Source organism: Bos grunniens, chromosome 22 (assembly GCF_055505025.1).
Source record: "Bos grunniens cultivar Pamir isolate PY7600 chromosome 22, Bosgru_T2T1.0, whole genome shotgun sequence".
NCBI classification, from domain to species: domain Eukaryota; kingdom Metazoa; phylum Chordata; class Mammalia; order Artiodactyla; family Bovidae; genus Bos; species Bos grunniens.
The window spans coordinates 44,745,797-44,765,427 of NC_141186.1; the positions used below are offsets into that span (position 1 = coordinate 44,745,797).

The 19,631-nt window shown below is 35.7% G+C and overlaps 1 protein-coding gene across 5 annotated transcripts in view; it reads left to right on the forward strand.

Annotated features, from left to right (window-relative positions):
- TASOR (transcription activation suppressor) overlaps nt 1-19,631 on the forward strand; it is a 51,913-nt gene that overhangs the window by 20,868 nt on the left and 11,414 nt on the right. For all 5 annotated transcript variants that reach the window (XM_086367419.1, XM_086367416.1, XM_086367414.1 and 2 more), the window contains 6 exons: nt 8,182-8,254; nt 8,346-8,417; nt 9,748-10,449; nt 13,943-14,349; nt 14,793-14,934; nt 16,645-16,704. In XM_086367419.1, the coding sequence (XP_086223545.1) occupies nt 8,182-8,254; nt 8,346-8,417; nt 9,748-10,449; nt 13,943-14,349; nt 14,793-14,934; nt 16,645-16,704 (1,456 nt within the window). The remainder of the gene's footprint in view (nt 1-8,181; nt 8,255-8,345; nt 8,418-9,747; nt 10,450-13,942; nt 14,350-14,792; nt 14,935-16,644; nt 16,705-19,631) is intronic.

Consider the following 19,631-nt stretch of genomic DNA (forward strand, 5'->3'; position numbering starts at 1 on the left):
TAGGGAGATAGCAGAAATGTATCCTTTTGGATCAGAGTAGTTAACTAGGTAATTGTCTATAGATGTAATTCTTAAAATGTGTGAAGAGTGTAATATTTCTGGGGCAAATGAAAACAAACATTCTCTATGTACATTTCTGCATGTCAGAAGGCTAGGGCTTTTTGCAGGGACACAGAATTCAGCAAAGTTGTATTTTCCCACAGGGATATTTATAAGATAAATAAAATACTAAATTCTCTTTCAGTTGATGGTCAGTGAAATTAACTCTTTCAAAAAAAGCTATTGAAGTATACTTGATTTATAATGTTGTGTTAGTTCCAGGTATACAACGCAGTGAAGTCAAATTCTTAAAGTTGACTTTAGTATAAGAAAAAATATGAGAGGAATGTTCCTAAATTTGAATATTGTCTCTGATATGAATATTTTGAGTATCTTGGTGTATGTGTACAGGGTAATTTTCTCTCAGGTATACATGTAGTATATTCGATTTATTATTTAGAAGTAGAATTACTGAATCATAACATATGACTGGCTGTACAAAATAATGCATTTTAAGTGGTTGTACCAGTTTATACCCTCAGTACCAACAAATTCCCATTAACTTACATCATCATAATTGCTTGATATAGTCAGACTTTAAAAGTCTTTTAATGTTCCATTGCCAGTTTTTCCTTTTCAGTGTCCTGTGGTTTTTAGTATGGTTCTTTACAGTATTGTGCAAGTTTCAGTTATATAGCATAGTGATTCAGTATTTTTTGCAGATTATATTCCAATATAGAGTGGCTTGTGTTTTTTTTATTAATTTGAGGAGTTTCAGATTTATTTTGGGAACTGATACTCAGCTGTGTGCTGTAATTTTTTTTTCATAATTTATACTTGCCTTTCTACTTTATTCAGTGTTTTTTGGAGAATAGATGTTCATAACTGTAATGTGATTGAATTTGTCTGTCTAAATGTTAAGTACTGTTAGTGACTTGTTTAAGAAATCTTTTCCTTGCTCCTAGATCTTATAGATACTATTATCCTACATTTTTTTGAATGTTATGATTTTTCCTTTGGTACTTAGCTTTTTTTTTCTTAATATATATGTATTTTATTGAAGTATAGTTGACTTACGGTGTTCCAGAAGCACAGCAAGGTGGTTCAGTTATACATATACACATATATTATTTTTGAAATTATTTTCCATTATAGGTTTTTATAAGATACTGACTACAGTTCCCCATGCTATACATTAAACCTTTGTTGCTTGTTTCGTATCTGTTTTTGTTTTTTTTTTTTTTAATTAGAAATCTAGCATTCTATTCATCGGAGAAGGCAATGGCACCCCACTCCAGTACTCTTGCCTGGAAAATCCCATGGACGGAGGAGCCTGGTGGGCTGAAATCTATGGGGTCGCTAAGAGTCAGACACAACTGAGCGACTTCACTTTCACTTTTCACTTTCATGCATTAGAGAAGGAAATGGCGACCCACTCCAGTGTTCTTGCTGGAGAATCCCAGGGCCGGGGGAGCCTGGTGGGCTGCCATCTATGGGGTCGCACAGAGTCGGACACAACTGAAGTGACTTAGCAGCAGCAGCAGCAGCAGCATTCTATTCATACTAAGTCAAACAAGTGGAATCAAAATGTCATAAATTTTTGTTAGGCAAAAATTCTTAAATTTTCTTGAATATATATATATGTATATAATACATATTATTTATATACTTGTATACAAAAGTTTTTCTACTACACTTGATAAAGGCTTGAGAAAGAACATCAAAAAAGGGGGGGAAATTGGAAAACACAAACTAAATGAAATGGGAACACTGAATATGAAGTAGAAAAAGTGAAACTAGGTAAAAAGTAAAAGATTATAGTCCAGGTGTTTTTAAACATAACTGCTCATTAGAAAAATATCTGGAGGGAAAAAAGCAATACCTGGGCATTTGTATTTTTCAAAAAATTGCAAGATAATTCTGATATGCATCTGACACATAACTTTTTAAAAAATATATGTATATGTATTTTTTTTTAACTTTTGTGTGATACAAGACACAAAAGAAATCCAATCTCATTTTTTTGCCCAATATGAATCTAACAAGTTGTTCCTGAACCTAAAAATTTACTGAATAGTGCATCCTCTCTCCACTATCTCTTGATATCAGGTAGGGCAAATTGCCCACTGTTTTCATTGTTTTTGGAGTGTTTCGCTATTTGAGATTGGGATTTTTTTTTTCTTCCCCCCAAAATTTAAGAATTGGTTTACTTTTTTCAAAAAATCTTAGAATAAGCTTGTTAGTTCCTCACCTTTCCTACACAAGAAAAAAATCCCCATTGGAATTTAAAAATTGAAATTGTATTAAATTGGTAGGTCAAATTCAAGAGGATTGACATCTTTGTGATATGGTCTTATCCATGAACAAAGACCATATCCATGTGATATGGTCTTGTCTTCTCTCAGAAGGGTATTCTTTTAACAATTTTATAATTTTCTGAATACAAGTCTTGCTCATTTTTTGTTTTATCACCAGACATTTTGCTTTTTTTGATGCTGTTGTAAACAGTATATTCCATTTCAGTACATTTTATTGTGTATTTAGAAATGTAATTGATATTTATGTACCAAAATCATATTTATGTCAGATCAGTATATGAAATTTGAATAATTTGTTCATTTTTGTTCATTCTTTGGGATTGCTCTATATGTTTCATTTTCCAGGAGCACCATTTTTTTTCCCCCTCTCTAATCTAGGATCTCTAGTATGATGTTGAATAGAAGTGATTACTGTAGGCATTCTTATCTTGATCTTCAGAAGAACACTTCTAACATTAACCATTAGGTTGGGACTTTGCAGTAGGTTTTTCATAGTTACCTTTATTAATGTTTTTCCTTCTTTATTTTTTAACCTTCAGTGGGTTTTGAATTTTATTGAATTTTTCTGTATTTATTTATTGAGATGGTTACATGGTGTATTAGAGTGACACCAGAGGAACAGAACTGATAGGATATACAGTTGATACTCTTAACAGCTTTGGTTTAAACTATGCAAGTCTGCTGCTACTGCTGCTAAGTTGATTCAGTTGTGTCCCACTCTCTGCGACTCCATAGATGGCAGCCCACCAGGCTCCCCCATTCCTGGGATTCTCCAGGCAAGAACACTGGAGTGGGTTGCCATTTCCTTCTCTAATGCATAAAAGTGAAAAGTGAAAGTGAAGTCACTCAGTTGTGTCTGACTCTTAGCGACCCCATGGACTGCAGCCCACCAGGCTCCTCCGTCCATGGGATTTTCCAGGCAAGAGTACTGAAGTGGGGTGCCATTGCCTTCTCCGTATGCAAGTCTACTTGTGTGCAAATTTTTTCATTAAATGTGTACTACGGTACTGCATCATCCATGGTTGCTTAGATCTGCAGATGCAAAACCATGGACTTGGAGGGCCAACTATAAAGTCACATGCATATTTTTCAACTGCGTGGGGGTTGGTTCCCCTAACCCCCACATTGTTCAGGTATCAACTGTATACAGATAGAGATTTATTATAAAGCATTGGCTTTCACAGTTATGGTGGCTGAAAAGTCTCAAGGTTTGTAGTTGGTAAGTTGGAGACCCAGGAGAGCTGATGTCATAGTTTACAGTCTGAATCCAAGTGTTTCAGAACCAGGAGATCTGACCGTTTCAATCTAGGGACTGGCAAGCTTGAGGCCAGGAAGAACTGATATTTCAAATGTAGGAGAAAAACCAGTGTCCCGCCTCAAAGGCAGGCAAGCAAGAAGAATTTCCTCTTATTCCAGGAAGGGTAAGCATTTTTGTTCTAATCAGACCTGCAACTGATGAGACTCACATTGGAGAGGGCAGCCTGCTTTATTCTATATGTGTACCTATCTGTGTACAGTTAACCCATCCCAAAACATCCTCAGAAACACCCAAAATGAAGATTGACCAAATATCTGGACACCTTGTGGCCCAGTGAAGTTGACACATAAAATTTATTGTCACACATAGTATTATATAAACTTAATAAGATGCATTTATCTATTTTCTGTGTTAAACTGTTCCTGTGCTTCTGGTTTAGAATACCATCCCCTGCTCTTTAAAAATACTTGGCTTATTGTGTGAATGTTTTGTTTAGGAGTTTTGTACCTGTGATGATGGGTGAGAGGTGTCCACAATTTTTCTTTCTTATATTCTACTGATCTACTTTTTGTAGCAAGGTTATGTAGCTTCCTGGAATTGTAGGTAGTGTTTCCTCATTTTGCAAAAAATGGATGTGTATATAATGAGAAGAGTCTGTTCTTTGGATGTTGGGTGGCACTTAACTGTAAAACTGTGTGTAAAATGTTTATGGGTTTATGATTCAATTTTTTTTTAATAGAAAATTCAGATTTTCTCTTTCTTCTTGGGTCAACTTGGGTATATTATGGTTTTATTTATTTTTAGGAAATGTCTGTTTTCTATTTTTAGAAAATGTACCCAGTGAGGATTATTTTTATAGTCTTTTTAATAGCTACTGTGAGCATTTTTACAAATAGTATTTTATTATGCTGTCTCTTACTAGTACTTTTCACCAAAGGTCTGTTGCCTTTATTCATCTGAAGAACCAAATTTTGGTTTTGATCCTCCTTTGTACCTTTGTTTTCCTGGTTTATTAATTTCAGCTGTTAGTTTTAGTCTACTTGGGACTGGTGGTGGTATTTAATTATTTCTGACTTCTTACATAAGAAAAAATGGTCAATGAACTTTGAGTTCCAGGTACTTTTTTAGTTACTTTCCACATGTTTTAATATGTAGTATTTTTGTTACTATTCAATTCTAAGTGTTTTTAAAGTTTCCATTATGACTTCGTTTGTCACATGATGTAGAGGTATATTTTTAAAATTTCAAATGTATCTGAATACATTTTTTCTTTGAATTGCATTGAAATCAAGATAGGTAATTATTTGAAATTTTTTTGAGATTTGACTTTATAAAACTCTGTGTTCAGTTTTTGTACATGCCCCCTCTGGATTTGAGAAAAATGTGTATTATTTAATTGTTAAATCCTAGGGACACAATTCTGGTTGACAGCTATTTTCTCTCAGCACTTTGACTGTATATGCTACAATGTCTTCTTGCTTCTGTTTTTGTTGAGAGATCTAGTTGTATAGTCTAATGATGGTTTGTTTGTAGGTCATTGTTTTTTTCTGGTTGCTTTTTAAATTCTTTGTCTTTTTTTTTTTTGTTAATTCTTTGTCTTTGATGTTTTACAGTTACATTAAATATATCTAGGTGTAGATTTCTTATTTATCCAGCTTGGTGTATATTTTTTCATATTTATAGATTTATATCTTTATTTCTAATAACTAAGAATGTTTTAGTCATTATCTCACAGACTATACTTCTCCTTCTTTCTCTTTTGATTGACTTCTTAGGACTCTGAAACATCATTCTGTTCTCCCTGTCAGTCTGTCTTGTGTTTTTTGCCTTATTTGTACTGCATTTCTAGTAATTTCATCATAGGTACATTCTAGATTGTAAATTCTATCTTTAGCTGTGTTTTATTTGCTGTTTAATAAATTCATTGAGTTTCTAATTTCACAGAATTTATTTTTAATTTCTGTAAGCTATCTTAGATTCTTTTTGAGATCTACCTTTTTATTTTTTCTTTTTTAAACAGATTTTTGTTAATTCTTTCAGAAAGATTTATTATGTGCCAAAGACTCTTCTAGGAGGTAGAGATTATATTCTGATGTTCCCTTGGTTATGTTTCTTAATTGACTCACTGTTTTAGCCATTTTAAAATATATAGTTAAGTGATTTTTAATGAATTTGCAGTGTTATGCAACCATTGCCACTATCTTTTTCCAGAATATTTTCATCACCCCCAGAAGAAACTTCCTATTCACTAAGCATTCACTCCATATTCTTCCCTCTCCCACCCTCTCCCCCGCAACCAGTCTCTGGCAACTAGTAGTCTACTTCTGTCTTTATGGTTTTTTGTATTGTGGACATTTTATATAAATGTGATCAAGTAATATGTGGCCTTTAGTGCCTTCTTTCACTTAGCATAGTACTTTTAGGATTCATCCTTATCATGGTATGTATCACTGCTTCATCTCCTTTATTTCCCTCTGGATAGGCCACATGCCGTTTGTCCAGTCACCAGTTGTTTCCACTCTTTAGCTATTAAGACTATTGCTGCTGTGAACATGTGTATGCCAGTTTGTGTGTGAACGTGTTTTCAGTTCTGCTACAGTATTTCTTTAAACATTTCATACATGTTATTTTATATATTTTATCTGATGATTGGAAAAGTCTGTTGTCTTTGCTGAATCTCACTTAGGGTATGTTATTTTTTCAGAAGCTTGACAGTTTAAGATTCTGAGCTTAATATTTTATATTTTTAATACTCTTTGTTTTTATTCCTGTAACATTGTCTGGAAAGCCAAAATGTCAGTAGTAGAATCTGGTAATATAAATTCACCGACTGGGTTAATAATGTTTTCTGAGTGCGGAGGAAGCAGTAAGGTGTAATAAATAGAGGCATCAGTACAGAATTCACAGGGGCTTCCTTTTCTGCAGGGTTGAAAAGTGTTTCTTTTGGTTGATGCTACAGATGTTATTGCTGGGGCTTCTGTCTGCCTGAGTTGTTTCTGAGTGTAGAGTCCTTGTGGTTCATGGGTCTCTGGGGACGTTGACTCCCTTTAGGGAACTAGAGTCTTTAGGCCACTAAGCCATCGGGGGTTAAAAAAAAAAGAAAAAACCTTGGATTTGCGGTGGGTCAGAAGTTAAATAAATCTAATTGTGTTTTTTTCTCAGCAACCACAAAACATGAAGCTGTTATTCACGTCTCCCAGTTTTCTGTTCTGACAAACCAAGAGTTTGGGCAAAATGTTAAAAGGGATACAGAAAACATTTTAAGGTTTTAAATCAGAAACAGATTTTGCAGATGCGTTGTCCCCTGTACTTCTGGGTTTTCAAGCAGTGCTTTTATTAAATGTAAATGGTAGCATAGTCACTTCAGCCCTTTAAATTATGGTTCTTACACAGACTTTGTTTACTGGAGTTGTGTCATGGAAATTTACGTAGCACAAGTTTTCTTCTCGAATCCAGAGTCCCTTTGCATTCTGCTGCCATACTCAGTTCTTCCTTGACTGAGTATACCCTTTCTTTAATCCAAAAAACACTGTGAACTATCGCAGCAGTCTGTGAACTGAGTTATTCGCATTATGTTGTTTTCTTTCCTCCAGTGCTATCAAGTTTTCGGTATTCTTTAGGGAAACACTTCAGCTCAAAAGGGTATACTCTACAGGGCATTTCTGGCTAACTTGGCGTTTTTGTCTTCTTAAAATCTAGCCCTTGATCTTTCTTTCTAGATTTGTCTTAATGTTTCTTCTAGTCTCTGCTCACCCTTGGCCAGTCGTAAGTACTCTGATGCCTGCACACTGTCCATCCATCATGTTGTAACTCTGCCTTTGCTCATGATGTTGCCTCTATTGAAATGTCTTTCCCACAATCTTAGGCTGTTGGCAATGTACCCATCCTTTGAACTCCACCTGCCATATACTCTAAATATGTTTTCCCTTTCTGTGCTTTGTAAAACTTTTGGAGACCTTTCCTGTCTATCTAATTATTGATATTTCTTGTGTTACTTTCACCACCCAGTTATAAACTCCTTTTGATCAAGGATCTTGTGCTGCTTGTTTCTCACGTTATCTCTGGTAAGGCAGGATTACTTTACATGTGAAAGATGTTCATTACATACGTGAAGAAAGAGATTATAGCAACACTTCGCATTTGAAGTTAGCCTGAGCTCTTGAAAGGCAGCATTTGGTCCTGCTTGTTTTGTATCTCTGACATGTAGCACACCACCTTGGCAATTTTTAACATGGCTTCTGAATTGCTGAGGAAAATATTTGAAGTTTTAGTTTTTGTTTGATTCTTTTAGTTTCAAGGAAAAATGAGCAAGTTGATTTAACAGTTACTTAGAATTCTTTAAGTAATATTTTCTCATTAAAACTGTGAAAACTTAAGGAATTCTTAATTAGTTGGAATCTGGTTCACAGAGAATTGGTAGGGTTTTTATCTAAATCAGTAGCAGTACTTTTCCTTAAAAAGATAAAAACTTTTTACTTTCCTTACAGTTAGTAGGAACTGCTTGCTATGTTTCTGCCTTCTGGTGAATAATAAAGCAAATTCAACTTCTTCCTTCTAAAAATGCAGGTTCTTGTTAAACCTTTGGGAGACCGAGGATACCTTTTTCTTCTCTCTCCTTATCAAATGGTTCCTCCATATGGTAGGTGGTCTCTTTAATTTTTTCTGGTTTTCCTTTAACTTTTTCAAAGTTAACACATATTGCTAATGAATTTCTCTTGTTTTTTTTTTAGAACATCAAACTGCTAAGCCTCGAGTTTTACATGCTTTGTTTCTATTTCAAGAACCTAGAGGAATAGTTCCTTGTAAGTTCATTGGCTATCTAAATCTAGTTACATATAGATAACTGCATTTTAGTGCAAATTTTCAGGTAACTTGGTAAGCATTTTGACTTTCTTATACCATGTTTTGGGAAATAATGGAGATATTAAGAGGTATTAACCATATAAAACAAATTATATGGCTTTTTTTTTTCTTTTTCTATGAAAAATTATTTTGGTTTTTATCGGTGTTTTCACTAAACATTGATTGAAATTGTTACAGTAATATAGCTTAGGTTTTCAGGGTTTCTATTTTAAGTTTTTTTTTTAAGCTTAGTTCATTTTTGCATTCAAATTTTAGTAACGTTAAGTGCGTCATGCACTAGCTTACGTATTGAACCATTCAAAATTAATAAGAATCTTCACACTATTTTAGGGAAATTTTTCTAGTCACCATTTCTAAGAATGAACTTTAATGCAAAAGTGAGATTCATGGGAATTTCCTGGCAGTTGACTTGTCAGGACTCTTTCTCTCCCGAGAACCCGGATTCAGTCTCTAATAGGGGACCCAAGATCCTTCAAGACCTGGGGCATGGCAAACAAAAAAAGAGAGATTCTCTATTGTAGCAGTGCAGCGCCTGCCTATCTGCTTATGGGGATAGAGTTCATGTAAAGTTAAGTCTGTTAACATTAAAACAGGAAGGAATGACATCATAGTCTTTCTAGGAGCCTCAGATTTTGCCCTTTTTCCCTGTTTCTCCTTATATTTTGCTTGCCACTAGTTGATGCCTAGGGACATGACAAGGATCTTCAGTGGGCAGGTGTTCTTCCCTTTAAAAATAATATTCCGTAATTTTCATGTTTTAGTTTCTTATTGGCCCATTTTATGCTCCTGGGCTTAGAGGCATGCTATTTGTGTATTCTTATATAACATACATGTATTAGGATACATATTCCTGATAGCTCAGTTGGTAAATAATCCACCTGCCATGCAGGAGACCCCGATTCGATTCCTGGGTCGGAAAGATCCCCTGGAGAAGAGATAGGCTACCTACTCCAGTGTTCTTGGGCTTCCCTTGTGGTTAGGCTCCTAAAAGAACCCACCCGCAATGTGGGAGACCTGGGTTTGATTCCCTGGAGAAGGGAAAGGCTGCCCACTCAGTATTCTGGCCTAGAGAATTCCAAGGACTATATAGTCCATGGGGTTGCAAAGAGTCAGACATGACTGAGTGACTTTCACTTTTCATTAGGGTATATATTGGTTTGGTCCACCTTTAATGTATGAGTGTCATTACACTGCTTTGACAAAATGTAGACCTGTACTTGTCTAGTTTCTTGATTACTAACATGGTTTGCTTTTTTTGTTTGTTTACAGCACAAAAAGGTTCAACCAGTGCAGTACCTCAGGAAAAACATGAGAGCATGTCAGATGTGTTAAAAATAACTCAATTTTTACAATTTGCTTTGATTCAGTGTCGAAAGGAATTCAAAAATATAAATACTATAAATTTTCATTCTGTTGTTGAGAAGTATGTAAGTGAATTTTTTAAGAGAGGTTTTGGTTCAGGTAAACGAGAGTTTATCATGTTTCCGTATGATTCACGATTAGATGATAAAAAATTCTTATATTCAGCTCCAAAAAATAAATCCCATATTGATAATTGTTTGCACACCTATATTTTTCGACCTGAAATGTATCAGTTACCTATTTATAAATTAAAAGAGCTATTTGAAGAAAATAGAAAACTTCAACAGTTTAGTCCACTTTCAGATTATGAGGGCCAAGAAGAAGAAATGAATGGTACAAAAATGAAATTTGGAAAACGAAATAACTCAAGGGGTGAAACTATTTTATCTGGAAAGCAGAAGTCATCTCATTCTTTGGATTATGATAAGGACAGAGTCAAAGAATTGATTAATTTAATTCAGTGTAAGAAAAAAAACGTGGGTGGGGACTCAGACACAGAAGATATGAGAAGCAAAACTGTCTTGAAGAGGAAGCTTGAGGATCTACCTGAAAATACGAGAAAGCTTGCCAAAACCAGTAATTTATCTGAAAATTGCCATCTGTATGAAGGTAAAATACCAGAATTGCCTTTATATAGTGTAAAAGTAACAACCAAAAACATAGTTAAGTAGTTCTATCTTTTCTCCTCATAACAAGAGTTTGCAAATTATAGGTTGAGAGCCAATCCAGCCAGTCCCCTGTTTTTCTAAAGGATATTTTATAGGAATACAGCCTTACCTATTTGTTTATGTGTATTTAGCTGTTTTTACACCATAATGGCACAATTGAGACAGATTGTGTGGTCCACAAAGGCTAAAATACGTACTCTCTGATCCTTTACAGAAAATATTTGCCAGCTCTTGTCTTCGTATGTCAGATTTCTGAATTGTGTCACTTGAGGCTAAAATAAGAAAATAAAGTATGTTCAGCTATCACCTTCCTAACTGGAGCTGCTTCCCTTTAATATTTCTTTACTTTTATAATTGGAAAGGTACAAAATTGAATATTGAGTTCTTTTAGAATGTTGATTAATGAAAAGAGCCTTCTGAGCTTTAAAATTTCTTAGATGTACACTCTTTTTCCTACCCTAGGAGTCCACTAATTTGTTTGGGTTTTTATTTTTTCTAGTTTTCTTGTTTTTAGGTGACAGAAAGAGACAAATTCTTCTTAAGTGTTTCAGTATTGCTAGTAGTTTAAAGGATCTTTTCATCTAGATTTTTAACACTGCTAGTCTATAGGCATGAAATATGTCCCTTTGCATTCAGTATATTTTGTACTGCTGCTGTTTTTGTTAATTACAGTAGATCTGACTGTCCTCCTGTTTCTTACTAAGCAGCTTTACTCATGTGTTTTCTAATTCAGCATGTCTCAGAACTGACTGGTTAGTGCCCTTATTATATTGTTCTCTAATCAGTCTCTGCAACCTCAGTTACTTTTCACTCCTCTGTTCCGGCACTATTCAGTTTAAGATTAAATGATTTAAATTTAAATTGATTAAAATGAAATAGAATTTCATTTCCTGTATTATATACCAGCTACATTTCACCAGCCACACTGCTGCTCTGAACAGCACAAGTAGAGGACATTTCATCACTGCAGAAAGTTCTATTTGACAGTGCTCTTCTTTTCAGTAACTTTCAGGGTTTTTTCTTCACTTGATCTGTTTTCTCTTTCCAGCGTTTCATCCTTGACTCTGTACTAGGTGGCCTTCCTTGCTTCTAACGCTAATTTCTGTATCATGTTCTTCTCAGTATTGTTTTACTAATTTGCGAACCAACTCAGCTTTCAAGGCTTTGTTATAGCCTGGCCATGTCCAGTCTGAGTAGCCCTGTTTCCCACTCTCCCCAGCAGGCACATAATGGTCAGCCTGGTACTTCTTTCTTTTCCCACAAAGCATCTTTCATTTCTTTCAAGCCTTGTGTCTTTGAAATTGCAATCCCTCCTTAGCTTTCTGGCTGTGTTCCTTGATACTTTTCATCTCTTTTCCCTTCTCCTGGATTTCTGCTGTTCTGAGCCTGATGGTGTTTACTGATCCATACTATCATGTACTGTTGACTTCCATCTTGAGAGTTAAGTGCTTACTGTTTGCTAGCTGCTTTATGTGTATAGACTTAGTTCTTGATTGGTAGATATTATTATCCTTATTTTACAGGTAAAGAAAACCATCTTAGAAGTTAAATAATTTTATCTAAAGTTATGTAGTTCACTGATCCATGTTTGAAGTCACTTTCGACCGACTGTTAAGCATCATTCCTATTTCCTAGCACTGAACACGTAATGGGCAAGATAGTTAACATTTGGCACCATTTTAGCGGATAAGTGGCTAATTTGTAGACGTGAAGAAATATTTGCGGGCGGAAATCGGGCCTTATCAAAAATTAAAATGGTGGGAAAGCCATGCTAGTTATAGTGGACCAACTGAGAAACAGGGAAGAGAGGGGCTGGGGAAACGGATAGAATGGTTAAGGCAGAACTAGTGACATCAGACGGGCATGGCTAGGTGTTCCTCACTTGTGTTCATTTACAGTCATTTTTCACACACTATTTCTGATTCTGAAAGTAAAGATTTAAAAGTTGGATTCTGACTTTTAAAATATGCTAGTCTTAATTTGGTGGTGAGCTTACTTTATTTTTTAAAATTTTATTTATTTGTTTATTTTTGTTTCTCTATTTTTGAATGCGCTGGTCTTTCATTGCCGTGTTCAGGCTTTCTCTAGTTGCGAAAGCAGGGGCTGCTCTAGTTGCAGTGTGGGCCTTCTTGCTGTGGTGGAGCTCAGGCCCAGGCGCATGGCTTCAGTAGGTGCAGCGCGCAAGCTCTGTAGTTGGGGCATATGGGCTTAGTTTCTCCATGGCGCGTGGGATCTTCCCAGACCAGGTATCAAGCATGTGTCTGCTGCTTTGGCAGGCGGATTCTTATCCACTGTGCCACCAGGGAAGTCCCCCACTCACTTTATTAAGAGATGGCCTTCTGTTTCCCCTATCCCCTCTAATATCAACTTGTTAAAGTATGATTTACATACAGTGTACTCATTTTAAGTGCACACTTTGATCAGTTTTTTATAGCTGTTGTTACTCCCACTCCAATATATAGGATATTCTCATTATCTCCAAACATTGCCTTATCTTTCTTTGAATTTGTCTCTTTGCACTCCATTGCTGGTCTGCTTTCTGTCTCTCTAGATTATTTTACCTTCTCTTTAATTTCGTATAATTAGGTACAGTATGTACCCTGTTTCTAAATTTGGGGGACTGTGGTATATTATGCACTACCTAAATTGCAACATCCACCCTAGCTTTACCCTCCTTAAGTATTAAAGCACATGACTTTCTGAATGTCTACTGTCTTTACAAGTTTTTAAATATATCGGTGGTGCATATAACCCGTATTTATACTTGCTTGAAGCCATGTCTGATATGTTTTCTCTCCTAATACTTTTTGTTCTTACTGCAAGATTGGTGTAGATTTCTTTGGGATGATTTTGCATCTCTTAATACCTCAGCTTTGTTATGATTTAAGTAATCTAGTCATTTAAGATAAAGTTTAGGTTATAAGGTTAGTACAAAATGTTACTGGAGAGATCAAAATCAAAGTCATGGGTTTTTGTTATTTCTTTAGAACATTTAAGTGTATTCTGCATACCCTTCTTGAACACTTTGCAAAACAGTAAGGATAGGTATTTTTCTGTTGTCAAGTATCTCGTTGATTTTTAGGATTTTGGTGGTAGAGTTTAAGGTAACTACAGTATAGTTATTTATATGTATTATCCACATTACCAACATGATATCTGAGCTCATTTCTTAATAGAATTTTCAAGATATGATGACAATAAACTTCATTTAATGGGAATTTTTACCTGTGTGCAAAATTTTAGAATCAATCATGTTTGGAAAGTAAGGGGTGGATATACTTGTAAACTCACAGCAGGTGATTTGATTGAGTTCTTGCCTATAAATGTCAAATTATAATTAAATTTTAGGTGTATGTATCTGTATATATTTATTTTTTTAAAAAATTTATGCTTGGCTTCCAAACTGTAAGAGATGGCTTTCTTCTTCCCTTCAGAGTCCCCACAGCCTGTTGGCTCACTTGGGCATGAAGCTGACTTGAGACGGCAGCAGCAGGATACCTCTAACTCTGGCGTTGCTGACATCCATAGGCTGTTTAATTGGCTGTCAGAAACACTAGCAAATGCACGTCATTCTGATGCATCCCTGACAGACACAGTCAACAAGGCCTTAGGATTGAGCTCTGATGTTGCCTACGAAGAGATGAGGCAAAAGCATGAGTATGACTTGAGCTCTACCCTGGATAAGAAAGAATATGAGCAGCCTACTGGTGCAAAAATCGAAAACGCACGTTTTAAGGATACTCAGAGCCCGTTGCTAGACGTTGATCCATCATCTTTAAAGTATCCTGTTGGTGTTTCTACCAACGAAGTAGGCACTGACCATAAATTCCATTTGAAAGAAGTAAGCCTCTATCATCGGATTATCTTTGTTTGCTTTTGTGAATATTTATGTGAAAGGGAGCATGTGGGTGTGCTTGTTTTTCTTTTTCACAAAGACATGATACACATTTCAGTAATAGTGTCTGTGCCAGATAGTATTTGTAAGTTATTCCTTGTTACAAAGAGATGAATGCAAGTGTTTTTCTTGCTGCTGCCCATACAGTCTAAGATGTACCATTGTGATAAAAAGTCACAGCAGGACAACTTGTTTTGTCAGGAGCTGCTTGAAAGTGCTAGTCATTCACTTGTATTTGAGATGAGAGTATAATGCCTTTATCATGTTAATTTTACTCATTTGTAATGTTTAGATTGAGGTTTGAGCATTTGCTGTGAAAAAAGGTGTTCATTCTTGACTTTAAAATTAGTTGAAAAGAAAGGTATTGAATCTGTACTCTTAATTTTTAGGATCCAAATTTAATTAGCATGAATAATTTTGAAGATTGCAGTTTGTGTCCTACTATTTCCATTGAACATGGATTCCATAGACAATCTAAGTCAAATAATGTTGAAGAGACTGAGATACATTGGAAACTGATTCCAATTACAGGTAAGAACAAGTGCACTGGAACTTAGGTTTGCTTGGTTTTACTTAGGGAGTAGTTTTCTGAAGGGTTTCATCTGGGAAATTCTTGGGGCTTATTTGGCTCTGATATCTTCAGTGTCTTATTTTGAGCAATGTGATATTCATCATTGAGTGTTGCTGTGTTCTTGGTCAGTATCTGCAAAAGAGCCTATTGAAAAGAGAAAGATTTAAAATATACTTTCTCTATCGAGTTGAACATGCAACTTGCAAATGAAAATTGTTGGCAGAAATTGGGTTTCTAATAAGGTGAGGTAGCTACAGGGGTCAATGAGAGTCTTTGGGCAGCCAATTAAATGCTGTCTTTGCAAATTATTAAACTTCAAAAACTATCATCTAAGAAGTGTTCATGTTAAGGTTCATCTTTTAGAATGAAGTGAATAAACAGTTCTTGCTTAATATTGGGTTATTTTCAAGAAATTGGATCATTGTGGAGAATGCCCTGAAATGATTGAATGTAAATATCCCTAGAAAGCTTATAGAACCTTACAAAGCTTATAGTGGGGCAAAAATAGTTTGTGAGCATGCTACTACTACTAAGTCACTTCAATCGTGTCCTACTCTGTGTGACCCCATAGACGGCAGCCCACCAGGCTTCCCCGTCCCTGGGATTCTCCAGGCAAGAACACTGGAGTGGGTTGCCATTTCCTTCTCCAGTGCATGAAAGTGAAAAGTGAAAGTGAAGTCACTTAGTCGTGTCTGACTTTTAGCGACCCCATGGACTGTAGCCCACCAGGCTCCTCCATCCATGGGAGTTTCCAGGCAAGAGTACTGGAGTGGGGTGCCATTGCCTTCTCCGTGTGAGCATGCTAAGTCGCTTCATTTATGTCCAACTCTCTGAGACCCTATGGATTGCAGCCCAGCAGGGTCCCAGGCAAGAATACTGAAATAGGTTGCCACGCCTTCCTGTAGGGGATCTTCCCCACCCAGGGATTGAACCCGTGTCTCTTACATCTCCTGCATTGGCAGGCGGGTTCTTTATCACTAGTTTAGCAGATATTGAAAGATCATTTTGCAGTGTTCTAATTTCTCTATGCAAACACATAAACACACCCACACATACAGATACTGTTAGTATTCCAAGTTCTTATTCATCTTTGTTAGCTAAGCATTTGGGGAAATATGTCCAGGGCACATGTATTCCATTCCTTGATCTTTATTTAACCTTTAAAAAGAAAAACAAAAACCAGTTTTTGCTTGAAAGCAGACTGGCTTATGACCTAAAAGCTACTGAGACCTCCAAGGACTCTGAAGAATTTCTAAAAACTTGATGAGTTTCTGTGGGCTTCAGCACCTTTATCTACTTGATACCTTATTAGAGAGGCACAAGGCCCAGAAGTGATAGTAGAGCAGCAGCTGGAGAAGTTGGTTTGAATTGGGCAAACTGAATAAGGAAGTAGTCTGTACAAGGTGCTTATCCTAACTTTAATCATTTAGACACCTTCATAGTTGGTTTCAGAGTCATTTGAAGGCACAGCATCTAGGTGTCGATACTCCATCATCACCTGAAGGGAAAAGAAAGCAACTTCCCATTTCTTAATGACCCTTCAGGATTATTTTAGGTGCACGAAGGAATACTTGGATTTGTTAGCATTTGGGGTTATTGGAAGGGTGCTTTGAAAGGTTGTCACCAGTATCTGAAGAGAGTGTACAATTCTAATGGTTGCTTTCCCTCAGGGGGGAATGCCAGAAGCCCAGAAGACCAGCTGGGAAAACATGGTGAGAAACAAGCAGCAGGTGAGAAGGCTCTCTTTGCTTTTCGTCGATGTGCCCTTCAGAATTGCTACTGTAGTTCTGGTCATCTGTCAGGAGGGTGTCAGTTTAAGTCTGTTAATTACAGAAAATTTGGACACTATTTATTGTATTTAAAATATTCATTCATTTATATAAAATATTCTTATATAAAGAATATATTCAAGGGAGTCACTGAATATTCACAGATTAAATTTTTTTCACCTACAGTAGGTTCTGTCTGATATAAGGATTTGGAAAGACCAGAATATTTTTCTTAATCCACTTCTACAGAAGCAGTCTTCAAGTTTCTCTTAAATTAAAAAAAATATGAGGAGGTGAGGCCATTGTATCTTTTAGGTACATTATTCCTAGTCTTATATTTCTTTGACTGAATTCTTCTTCTATTTGTAAAACTAATTTCTACAGATAGTAAGAGAAGCATGTACATATATTACTGATTCGCTTGTTGTATAGTAGGTGCCTGGAAGACAGTCTCTTTTGTCTGAACTCAGTTCAGTATCTTGGCAGCTGGCCACAGGCTGACTCTTCTTGCTTGGAATTTGGTCTGGATTTTTTTTGTTTCTGTTTCATTTGATCTTACTCTTTCAGAAACCTTGTGTTGTTTTTTCTGTTTGGAAGAAGAGCTAAGTTACTTTAATTTTAGTAGATCTTTGTGGTTATTCTTGTCTTTGAGGGTGGAAAAAAAAAAAGACTGAATTAATAGTTTTCTTCAAGATCTTTTTTTCCTCCTAGGAAAAGACGATTGCGGGTGTGGGGGGCAGAAAATGGGAAGAATAGATACATGACATAAAGGAAAATGCATAAATCTTTACAGCTGATGAAGTTTTACATATGTAAACACTTAGGTGACTGCCTCCCAAATCAGTATGTAGAACATTTTCAGTACCCCAGAAGGCTTCCTTCTGCATCCTCCCGGTCAGTATTCTCCCTGCCCCAAACAATAACCATTAATGTTCCTTCTTTCAGCATAGATTAGTTTGACCTGCTCTTGAATTTAAGGTAGATGGAACCTACACTCTTTTGGTTTTGGCCCTTTTACACAGCTTTATGTCTGGGACTCATCTATATTTTGCTTCTATCAGTAATTCTTTTTTATTGGGAGAAGTCAGTATTTTGTTTATGTCTCAGAATGATCCATCCGCATCTGCAGTCTTTATTTGGCATACCATCTTCATATTTTGCTGTTAAAAGTATAAAAATCCAAATGATGTTACCTTTAGCAAACTCACTGCTGTCCTTGCACCTAGAAGCCACAGTGCCACAACGCTTGAATGAGAGTCAGTAGGAAACGTGCTGTTAGGATATTGACGTGTATTTCTTTTAAATCATTTATGAAGAATTTTTAAAATAATGAAATTTTCGATCTTAATAAAAATAGGGAATCTGTACAAAATAGATGTTGATCATTTGCATTTTCAAAAGGGAATTTGGTTTAGTTTTTGAATATGGAAAATTCCCCAAATGAATTTAAGTTATAATTCAATTTTAAAACGTTTCTTTTATCCATGGCCCTTTAAGAATAAGCTTCTTGGTCTTAACTATAGCAGAAAACTCCGGGAGAATGTATTTCAAGTATTTTTAATAGTAAACCATTCAGAAGCCTTTTTTTCCCCTTCAGAAGTTTTTAAATGTCCTCCCTAACTGATCTGTTTCATGAGATGCAATTAAAAATTTTTATTTCACTAAATCAGATATTTGACATGGTACATGTCAAAGAAGTACAAAAATACTTCAAAAAATGTCTTTCAGCCCTGGGCCACACATGTAGTTTCATCCAATCAATCAACGTTAGTTACAGACTTATTTGTTGTTTGCTGCACTGCACAGCTTGTGGGATCTGGACTTCCCTGACTAGGGAGGGATCTGATCTGGTAGTAAGAATCCTAACCACTGGATCACCAAGGGGTTCCTTGTTACATTTTCTTAAGTATCCATCCTGACATTTCATATGTCCACTAAACGCCATACTGCAGATTTAAGAAATGTGTTCAGAATTCCTATGGAACTTGAATTTTTTTCTGGTGTTCAGTTTCATACAGTTGTGATTCTGAACTGGTACACTAGATATTTTGTTCCCCTTCCCTTTTACCTACAGACCTCCTGAATGGTCTTCATATCCTGCTGACAGGTGCCTTTGCAGTACTTAATGGGTGCAGTGATTCATGGTAACCACTGGGGTTGGTAGAGAAATGTCATAAACTAAATGCTGAGCTGTTTAAACTAAGTGCTGAGCTGTTTAAACATTTACAAAAGTGTGAATGTGGGGGAAATCAAAACTGAGTTTTATATAGAGAAAGTTACACTGCTATACCTGGGTATAAACTTTAATAGGGATTCCACTATATCTTAAAAGTACTACAGTTTTGAAAACTAAAACTATGTGTGGACTTTCTGGTCTAGATGTAACATTTTATATACTGTAGTAGCAATTTGTTAGGGAATATTGGCTAAGATTTAAGAAAAATTAGTAATATTTTGAAAGATAAAATTATGTAATAGGAACTTGAAGACAGAAATAACAAAACTTTGTCTTTACTGAAATAAAGTTTTACTACAAATTGCTGTAAACATATTTTCCCCTTGTTTTTTACAGAGAGATTTAGGGTGCCTGTTTTGAAATGCAGTTTCAAAAACATACTGTGGTTGAATTTAGGATTTGTGAGGGGAAGAATTTAGGATTTATGTTCTTATGGATTGAGCTAGTTGTCAAGAATCAAAAGTTATAATTCCATTAGCATTAGCTAGCTTAATGATCTCCTCATCTCAAATGGGGAAATAGCTATTATGATTTCTCTTGGAATTATTTCCAAGCAAAATTTAAAAAGTGCTATCAAAAAGCATTACTGTTAATGCAGCTATGAAATATGTTCTCTTCCTGTATTATTGAGCCTTTCTTGCCCTGATAAGTC